This window comes from Panicum virgatum, chromosome 5N, assembly GCF_016808335.1.
Source record: "Panicum virgatum strain AP13 chromosome 5N, P.virgatum_v5, whole genome shotgun sequence".
Classification (NCBI taxonomy): Eukaryota; Viridiplantae; Streptophyta; class Magnoliopsida; order Poales; family Poaceae; genus Panicum; species Panicum virgatum.
Window position 1 is genome coordinate 50,041,801 of NC_053149.1, and position 10,267 is coordinate 50,052,067.

General features: G+C 48.1%; 1 protein-coding gene, 1 long non-coding RNA gene and 2 pseudogenes across 3 annotated transcripts; 3 read left to right on the forward strand and 1 right to left on the reverse strand.

Moving 5' to 3' along the window:
• The first annotated feature begins 250 nt into the window (after positions 1-250).
• On the forward strand, positions 251-2,302 carry LOC120672647 (annotated as a pseudogene).
• A 204-nt stretch (positions 2,303-2,506) lies between these two features.
• Positions 2,507-5,741, forward strand: LOC120672646 (CASP-like protein 4A3). Its single transcript, XM_039953170.1, has 3 exons — positions 2,507-4,223; positions 4,328-4,463; positions 5,289-5,741. The coding sequence occupies exons 1-3, from the start codon at positions 3,367-3,369 to the stop codon at positions 5,478-5,480; spliced, it is 1,185 nt and encodes a 394-aa protein (XP_039809104.1). The 5' UTR covers positions 2,507-3,366; the 3' UTR covers positions 5,481-5,741.
• A 742-nt stretch (positions 5,742-6,483) lies between these two features.
• Positions 6,484-8,938, reverse strand: LOC120672651. Of its 2 annotated transcripts, none has more exons than XR_005674232.1 (3): positions 8,798-8,938; positions 8,270-8,709; positions 6,484-8,170 (listed from the first exon to the last, which is right to left on the reverse strand). It is a non-coding gene; the product is annotated as an uncharacterized LOC120672651 (long non-coding RNA). The 2 variants fall into 2 exon arrangements; XR_005674233.1 differs by lacking the exon at positions 8,798-8,938 and having other exon boundaries at positions 6,484-7,325; positions 8,063-8,170; positions 8,270-8,411.
• Positions 8,939-9,172: 234 nt separating this feature from the next.
• On the forward strand, positions 9,173-10,263 carry LOC120672650 (annotated as a pseudogene).
• Positions 10,264-10,267: the final 4 nt, after the last annotated feature.

Genomic DNA, 10,267 nt, shown 5'->3' on the forward strand with positions numbered 1-10,267 from the left:
GACCATGACATTCCCTTCTAGCCCTTTTTTTGAAATACCATTTCTTATTCTTGAGTTTTTAGAACATTTCTTGTGTTGAGAAAGGAGGAAAGAAAAGGCAAAAAGGGTTAGGCGGTTATTAAATCTTTACCAGATGGGCCGGTGATTCATCGGAGATTTTTGGGCCCTCACTGATCATTAGGCCGGCCCAACTAGCTGGATATTTTGCTCCACTCGCATTCTGCTCCCGGCCACTCCGACGGACCGACGACGAGCGTACAGGTACGGACGTCCGGACGGGAATGCAGACCACCGCGCGCTCCCCCGCTTCCTCTCAGTCCTCGCCGCTCCCCCCCCCCCCCCCTCCGCGCCACCGCCACTGCGCGTCGCCTTCCCCGCCCTCCGCCGACGCGACCTCCTCATCCTCCCCGCAGCGCTGTGCCCCCCGCTCGCCCCTCCCGCCGCGGCGCCCGCGCCGGCCGCGGCCCGCGGGCTGTTCCGCATGCCCCCGCAGCGGCTGGCGAATCGCTACTTCCTGGTGCGCGCGGGGGAGTCCGTCTACGAGGAGCAGGGCCTCCTCCGCACCAACCCGGTCGCCAAGACCTCCGTCGACAACGGCCTCTCCCCCGTGGGGCTCCGCCAGACGGCCCGCGCCGCGCTCGAGCTCCAGCGCCTCGGCGCGTGCGAGGACGACTGCTGGATATGGCCGTCTATCACGCAGCGCGCGTACCAGGCGGCCGAGATCATCGCCGCCGCCAACGGCGTCAACCGCAGGTGAGATGCCTTCATGCCTAGTCCACGCCGGCTCTCTGTTATTTCAATTGGCTCTATGATTTCATATGGATATAGTGACGTAGCTTGTTTGGCTGGTTGGTTGATTGCAGCCGCATTGTGCCGGAGTATAGCTTCTTGGATGCCCGCGGATTGGGTGCGTTCGAGGGGAAGAGCCTGGATGCACTGCCTGAGGTACTTATCTCTGAACGTTATCATGATCCACGAACAATCTTCACCACAGTCCACACACAGTTGCATATCACCACTATGGATTTAGTAAAGAACTACAAGAGAGCTAGTTTGAAAGGAGCAACGTTTCTTATTATGAAACGGCTGGCATATTGGTTTATTGTTAGGTGCAGATGTTCGGCTACTTCTTCATGAACCAAACTATTGCCAGATCAATGTCAATGCCATTTTTTCCTTTCAAGCTGCTGGTAATTTAATAGTGATATGTGATTTCGTTAAATTGATAAAACTGTCTGGCTTAAGGAACATGGAATGAAATACTGTTCATCGTTTGAAGATGACTATAAGTATCAGGGAATGAAATAAGTATCCTAGGATAATGGATTCATACTTTTATAGTTCTAGTTTTATTGAGATGACTATATGAGTATCCTAAAATAAGTTTTCATACTTTTCTATTGTTTTCATTGAACCGATCTAACAAATTTGGTGTGTAAATAGCTTTTGCAATAAATTTTCTCCTATTTTTTTTATTGAACTATGCTTTTTTTTTTGGCATGATGGCTGCAGGTGTATGCGTCGGATAACATTTCACCAGACATGAAGCCGCCTCCTATCAGCGATGGTACTCCTAATGAGAGCGTAGCAGATGTATTTGTCCGGGTGACACAGCTCATGTCAATACTAGAGACCCAGTATTCAGGGGAAACTGTTGTCTTCGTTTCACCAGATTCTGACAACCTGTCGATTCTTCAAGCTGGATTGATTGGGCTAGACCTACGAAGGTTACAACTAGTAAACTTTCTTTTGTATTCTGAATTCATCTTTACTTTGCAAGATTTGTCACTGGTAATTGGTAAATACAGTGCGCTCCTTTGTGGGATCATTTAGGAAACCTTTCTTACTCTCAGGAAGACTTGGGTCAGACAGTTTTCATTTTGTTTTCTAGTTGTTACGCACATAAATGGTCTTCAGGCATTTTTGGTATTTGTAGAGGGGGACTTAACAGTTTGGTGCCACTTCTGCAGGCATAGCAGCTTATTTTTTAAGCCCGGTGAGGTCAGGCCAGTTGATCCCAGTAGCATTCCTGAATACAAGCAACCTGCTTCTACTGTTTTTAAGTGTACGAATCCGCCAAGTTGTAAATAGGTCACTTCCTGTCACTGCAGTTCATATTTCTGTACATGTATGAATATATACCCATGAGAAATCTCTCATAGATTATAGCATATAGCTCAAAGTACGTTTTGTGTGTTGCATCTGAGTAAGCAAGTCAGCTTGAATTCGCATATACTTTTGTACAGTGGGACCAAAGTTGTATAGCTCAGTTTTAAAAAAGGAATTTCTATAGCTCAAAGTATGTTCTGTGTGTCATTTCTGAGTAGGCAAGGCAGCTTGTATCTGTGTAGTACTTTTGTTTTGTGCACAGGGACTAATTTTTTTTTTGAAAGGAATGGACTAAAGTTCTTACCGGCACATTGCATGGTACTTCTTGCAATAACAGTAGCTGTATGAAGTGAAACCAAAGTTAAGTGTCATTTATTGAAAATTGAAATATCATCAGAAGATTTATTGACAATTTTCACCACAAAATGTGCAGCTTTGGTTTACAAGTGGGGTGAAGCATTCGATCATGTGAGGACATGCATGATTCGGAGATTTGCCAAGAAAACCAAGCCTTTAAGCTCAAAAATTCCCAAATTATCATGTGTGGTCCTAATGCTAACATGTAGCGAATTAGAGATGACGATTCAATCCCACAAGGCCACAACCTATTGTTGCCGCACCAAGCCCTCGGCAGTTCAGTGACGAACTTAGTCGCTGCCTCCAACGCTGGTTGCGACTTTCGGTTGTACTAATTATTAGGCACCAGGTTAAGAATTTGTTTGGATGGATTAAAATTGAGTGCTAAATTGTAGTACTTATTAGCACTTCTATTTTTGCTATTTTTAAAAAAACTTTGGCTAAAATTTAGTCTATCTTATTAGCATTTCCGTTTGGATAGAATATTGTTAAACTTTACACTTTAGGGCATTACCATTTTGGATACAAATATCCCTAACTCGTGTTGGACATTTGGTGTCTATATTTCAAAAGTCGAACATTTGGTATCACCAAAGTTAGCTTTTGATTGGTTAATCACTTGCCATGATTCAATGAGGAAAGAGCTGAATATTTAGCTGAATTATCATTAAATCAGGGCATCAAGCCGTGCAGCTGATTAGTAGTTCGACGTTGTTGCCATTGAATTTGTTATCTTGACAGTTCAACGGAAAGGCACTGACGGATCTCGCTTGCCACACACCTCACCATCAACCATTCAACCGGCCTCGTCGAACACTTTCAGCGTCATTCTTCACTAGAGCTCGGCCGCACAAAGCCACCACTACCCGACGCCACAGCCACCAGCACTGCCCCCACTCGATGGCCTCACCAATCCGGCCGCCGCCGCCCCCGCCGGCGGCCGATCCCGTCGCGCCTTCTTCTCCCCCTTCACAGCATCTCTCCCGTGATGGATCCCTCTCGCCGGAGAACCCAGCATCAGCTCCACCACCACCTCCTCCTCCTCCTCCTCTCTCGGCTGCTCCTACCCCCACTCCGCCTCCTCCCAGCGATTCTTCTCCATCCTCACCTCCGCAATCCCCGCTGACGCCGCCGCCGCCGTCTTCGCTTCCGCCCAGCGCCGATGCTTCTCCTCCCCTCCCGCGTGAGGGCCAAACATCGCCGCCGCGCTCTCCGCCCCACCCCTCCCCGACTCCAGCATCGCCACCTCCTCCAGCGCCGGCGCCCTCGGACGCCAAGTCGGAGCAGGAGGCGGCGGAATCGGCCAGCGAGTCGGGGAGCATGACGCTGGCCCTCGCGCCAACACAAGACTCGACGCCGCCGACGCCGCCGAAGGTTTCCTCGGCCGAGGCGTCACCGGCCGGTTCGCCGCTGAAGGAATCGGCCGTCACCATCGCGAAGCTCCTCTCCGGCGAAGACCTCGCGGCGGCGGAGGCGAAGCCCGCGGCGGACAAGGTTGCCCCTCCGAGCGACACCGGGTCACTCGCTGCGGTGGCAGCCGGCACTGGCGCTGGTGGAGGTGGAGGCGGCGTGGGGTCCAAGAGGTGGCTCATAGGCGGCGGCGTCCCGGAGAAGGTGCGGCGCGCGGAGCTGAGGAGGGCCGAGCTGGGGTTTAGGGTTTCAGCCGCCGTGTTCTGCCTGGTTGCCCTCTCTGTCATGGCCGCCGATACCACGACGGGCTGGTCCGGCGACTCCTTCCGCCGCTACAACGAGTACAGGTTGATCTGAGCTCAGCTCAAACCTTCCTTACTATTAGTTAAAACTACTGTTTCTTATTTAGTGCTGATGCGAGCTGTAAATCTGTGAATTTTTGGCAATGTAGGTATGTACTTGCTGCGAGCGTCGTGGCTTTTACCTACTCGGGGTTCCAATTGGTAGCCGAGGTGCATTACATTGTCACTAGGAGGCACATCATTCAAGCCCCGTGGCGCAGCTACTTCAATCTCGCCATGGATCAGGCAAGCATCAATGAACTGTAACTCTGCATTTCTGAATGTCTTAGCCATTGGTAACAATGAGTTTATGGTAGCACAATTTTACAAACTTGAGCCTTAGTTATATAGTGTTTGATGTCAGCAAACTAGATTAGAGTTTATGGTAGTTGAATTATTGCAAATTTTTCCAAAGTTGTGTGTAGTGGATGAACCATTGCATTGTTTTTCTTTTTGGAGCTTACAGAAATCTTAAGTTGTTGATGAACGTTAGGTGGCAATATCAGTTTCTGCTATGCTCGTGATTGTTCATCCTGCATTTATTTTTATATAAGACTATATAGATCAGTCAGTATAAACAATGTTCGGATACAGAACAGTGTGTATCCTCAGGTGTAAGTAGTGACAAGTTGACAGAGTTGGTCAACGAATATTAAACTCCATATCCATATTTAACTACCTAAAGCAGATGAATTGCACATTCATTGCAAAAGGATTGTTGTTCCCTTTTATGATAATAGCTTTCCAAATTCCAAGTCCTTCAACTTCAATCGGTTGTCACTTTTCAGAAATAACTGAGGACGCATTTGTGACTGGTAGTATTAATTTTTCGTGCTTAGCAATTGCATAATTCTCCTTCAAAATCATGTTGCTTAAATGCTCCTTGTGACTTGCAAGTAGATTGGTTTGTTTATATTATTCTGTTCTTCCTTTGAAATTAGCCAGACCTGGTTTCTGAAAATGCTCTTAAGCCCACCTTTTAAGTTCCGCTCAAGTTTGGACTTGCAATTTTGCCTTAACAATTGTTACTAGTTGAGTTCTGGCTAATTGGCATTATGATCCTTATTGCAGATGTTAGCTTACCTCCTACTGTCAGCATCTTCAGCAGCACTTTCTCGTAATGATGTTTGGATGTCTCGGTTTGGAGGGGACCAATTCACGAAACTGATCAACGCTTCAGCCTCCATGGCATTCCTTGCTTTCATTGCCCTTGGTCTTAGCTCAATCATCTCTGCTTACTGTGTCTTCAGCTTGGTATCGTAGACCTATTCATGAGCATTACTTGATGTGAATAGTATGTCATGGATGTATCTCGGGCCGCTGAACTTGGGTTGTGACATCCTTAATCTCTACAACTTGGGTGCACTGCTGCAGTAGTAGATGGAACTCAAGATTGGCTTTTATAAAAATTAAGTGGATGTACCAAGGATTCATGCTGGTCTTCTCATGAATCTGAAAAGATATGCACCTGAGACCACTTCAATTGCTGGGTAATAATTGCCATACTAATGTTGTGATCCTGTATATATGCTGGTGAAGGCATTCGAGTGTTTGCTTCATTTTGTAGTGCCCTACTGACTTGTCAACTCAGATGGGCGTGGGCGTATAAAGGACAGGGGTGTATCAGCAGTTAGTCAGATGCAAAGCCATTTGGCGAAGCTGGATGTGATCTCAGGTGGGCATAGTTAACCGAGAACCAAAAACCCGAAATAAACGAAACAAAAAAATATGTTCCTTGTTTAGTTTTAGAAACCATGGAACCGAAATAACTGAAAAAATTCGGTTCATACTCTTGAATTAACTGAAACAACCCAATTACATAAAATCTTGCATTTTGTAAAAATATATTTAGTTTGTATATGATATTTCATATATCAATTGCTATGTATTTCTTTTACTATATCATTATTGTTTCTTTCTCAATTATTGTTTCCTAAAATAGTGGAAATATTATTCAAATTTGCTATAGAACATGTATGTTTTTCTTGTTATTTTAGCTTATGCTAACAAATTTCGGTTAGTTCGATTCGAACCGAAATTATTTGTTCCTAAATTTTTTTTAATCTGATCAATTCTTATTTTTAGGAACCGGTTTTCTTAAAAAACTAAGAAACTGAATCGAACTAGAAAGAATGTGCGGCGTTGCCGCGCTGGGCCATTTTCTGGTCCATTTGTTTTTGGTATGTCAGATCTTCTTCATCTATTTTACCTACAGGTGTCTGAATACCCAAGAGTTGGAGACATTGAAGTTTAGCAAAGCAATCAAGAGCGTAAATGCGTAATGATGCGTATTGTTATGAGATTTTAGGACCATACAGATATGGTAGGAAATGCTTATATAGTGCCATTCTACCAAACAGATATGTTGCCAGTACTTTCATGCGAGTATGCGACCATATCTTGGAGTGTGATCTTGGCCCATGCAGGTAGCCATATGCGCTCTACATTTACAGCTACAAACTTAATCCAGTCACATTTGTCTCAATAACCAACAAAATCATTCTGCCGGTTAGCTTCAACAAATTACCAGGAGGAGGAACCGTTGATAACCACCTGTGCATATTGCATTGACCGTATCTGGTGATGATCTTTCCATTATATGTTTGCAGAGGACCTAAGCATCAGCAAGCACCGTAGGATGCAGAGCTGCAATTACAAAATAGTCAGTCTTTGTTGTTGATAGAAGAAGCAACGTGATGTATACTGCATCTGTGCACCAGTTGGAAGCCTAATCCAAGTCTGCACATGGACAAACGCTGGAATGAAAAAAAAGAATGGCATGAATCATAATACTGAATCAACTAAAGGAAAATGCAGCAATAAATTAGGATTTATAGCCAAAAACTGAACCCAATCAAATTAAACCTTTTACTACTCTGCATCTATAGTTGTCTCAAAATTGTCGCCCCTGTATCGGCGGCGGTAGCTGCCGGAACCACCAGCCTTGGCACCGCCACCGTGGTCGTGACAGAAAGGGCGTGTGGAGCTTGGATGCTGCCGCGGACGACGCGCAATCGGTCATCGCCGTGGGGAGGGCGCGCTGGAGCTCAGCGCGGAACTCGGCCACCACTGCTGCGGGAAGACCGGTGTTTGTGCGCAACTTCAAATCTGAAGATCGGGAAATTTTAACTGAACAATCTCTTTGGATTTGAATCTATAATTACTTCCATTTTAGACTGAAAATACATCTACGTATATGGCTTTGTGCACACGGAGCAGACTTGAATTGTTTGCCAATTAAGTTGCAATAGATATTGTCACACAATGCAGACGTCAGTAAACTTGGTGGTGATTCCTAGCACCTTTTGTTATGTTCTTCTTTGCGTCTTGGATTGCTGTTTTTGAAGCAAACTGAGTATTAAACTATTAGTAAAAGCTTTTAATACATTGTGCTGGAGCTCTAGTGATCTAAGTTAGTGATGAGGTAAAGAACAATCTATTTATGTATGGAAAATACCAAACATAGATCATATTTATCCATGGAACAACTATGTACTTGCATCCTTGGACTAACTTCAGTATGCTTATAGTTTTAGCTACCCTCTGATTCATCTTGGAAACAGAATCCATTGTAATCAGTGCATTTCTTACTATCACGAGTTCACGACGCTAAGCAGGACAGATAATTACTCAAATCGATTTCATATGCCATACAGAGTTTTTCTTTGTTATCTAATTTTCTTTTGCTTCCACCAACTTAAAAGCAAACACATTTCAAGGAGAGAGCACCAAATGAGGTGAGAGCCAAACCAATCGCTTCTCTCTAAGTCTCCTATTTGGGCACACGAGTTGAACTTGTTAGCAGAGACAAGTGAAATGGACGAGATGCAGAAGCAGAAATCAACCTTGAACAAATGAATTGGAAGGGGATCATCAGAACTTCTTTGCCATTATCTTGAGGAAGAAGACAGCTGAACGCCCTGTAGCTTTGCTTGAACCTGGTGGCACTCGACCTGGATTTTCATGTAGCACATAATCAGTCTCATCGGCACTTGCTGCTATATTTGTCACTGCATACAGTAAATTACAAATAATTCGATTAATACACTTACACTGTAAGGGACATGGGGAGGAGAACCTAGGCGTCATCTCTCATAATCAATTCATCGAGCACATCTTGTGCATCTCCTGTATTGACATCGATTCAACCTGTGCACCTGCACTCAAGCATCTCCGAGCTTGCAGGCACAGATGCACGCGTGAGCACCAGGTGCTTGCCCACGGTCAGAGAGTAGAAGGGCAATAGGGCCACCGTTGCTGTCGTGTGGCCGCGTCTCTCCGATGATTGCCGGCCGCCATGGATCCCTCAATCCAATCCAGATTGAAAGGATGAGTGCAAGGGGCTATGGTGATTTTTACTGGATGGGAATTGGGAATGAAGCGGAAGAGGGAACGTCAAGGACAATTTTTTCGAGCTGGCACTGAGCTCCGCCATGTCGCCGGTTAAGCTGCCCGTCCACCCGGGCTGGATGTCCAGGGTGAGCTCCATATCCTGCGAGGTGTGAAGACCATTTAGTCGAGCAGGTGGAGGGCGCCCCAGGGGGACAGGGAGCGGAGGAACGGCACCAGGAAGGACTCACGGAGCAGGGCGGGAGGGAGTCGAGGAGGCCTTGCGCGCGGTCCGTATCGGCGGTGGCGAGGGTGGGGCGAAGCGGGAGGGAGGACAACAAGAGCGCAGGGCAGGAGGACGCGTACCAATCGAGGAGGAGTAGGGACGTGGCCGGAGAGAGTGGGAGCGCGAGGAGGAGGGTCAGACAATGGGGGGTGTGAGTGGGAGGAGAGCATGGCGCGAAGGTGGGAGAGGCATGAGCACCTCCGGCCATGACAATCGTGGCGTCGCTGGTGGTGGAGGTGAGTGCTGCTCGTGGGCGCCGAGGGGAGGGGACGAGCGGGTTCGCGAGTGTTCGAACGGACAGAGAGGTTCGCACTGACACGATCGAACGGTCGACATCACGAGCTAGGCGAATCCGATGGCTCGTGGGTTAACGGGCGACGTGGACCCGCTACCTGCCCGCAGAATAGATCCCCCCGTGTCTGGCATGTCCTGTCTCCTCTCAGACCATGACATTCCCTTCTAGCCCTTTTTTTGAAATACCATTTCTTATTCTTGAGTTTTTAGAACATTTCTTGTGTTGAGAAAGGAGGAAAGAAAAGGCAAAAAGGGTTAGGCGGTTATTAAATCTTTACCAGATGGGCCGGTGATTCATCGGAGATTTTTGGGCCCTCACTGATCATTAGGCCGGCCCAACTAGCTGGATATTTTGCTCCACTCGCATTCTGCTCCCGGCTACTCCGACGACGAGCGTACAGGTACGGACGGCCGGACAGGAATGCAGACCACCGCGCGCTCCCCCGCTTCCTCTCAGTCCTCGCCGCTCCCCCCCTCCGCGCCACCGCCACCGCGCGTCGCCTTCCCCGCCCTCCGCCGACGCGACCTCCTCATCCTCCCCGCAGCGCTGTGCCTCCCGCTCGACCCTCCCGCCGCGGCGCCCGCGCCGGCGCGGCCCGCGGGCTGTTCCGCATGCCCCCGCAGCGGCTGGCGAATCGCTACTTCCTGGTGCGCGCGGGGGAGTCCGTCTACGAGGGGCAGGGCCTCCTCCGCACCAACCCGGTCGCCAAGACCTCCGTCGACAACGGCCTCTCCCCCGTGGGGCTCCGCCAGACGGCCCGCGCCGCGCTCGAGCTCCAGCGCCTTGGCGCGTGCGAGGACGACTGCTGGATATGGCCGTCCATCACGCAGCGCGCGTACCAGGCGGCCGAGATCATCGCCGCCGCCAACGGCGTCAACCGCAGGTGAGATGCCTTCATGCCAGCCTAGTCCACGCCGGCTCTCTGTTATTTCAATTGGCTCTTTGATTTCATATGGATATAGTGACGTAGCTTGTTTGGCTGGTTGGTTGATTACAGCCGCATTGTGCCGGAATCGTGGGCTAACGGGCGACGTGGGAATCGACCCAGCTTTCGATATTAGAAGATGCCGACCATTTGATGCCGAAATTTTTCAATCCATGACGGCCCCATCTTCGTAGCTCAGTCCCATCTCCTGACGC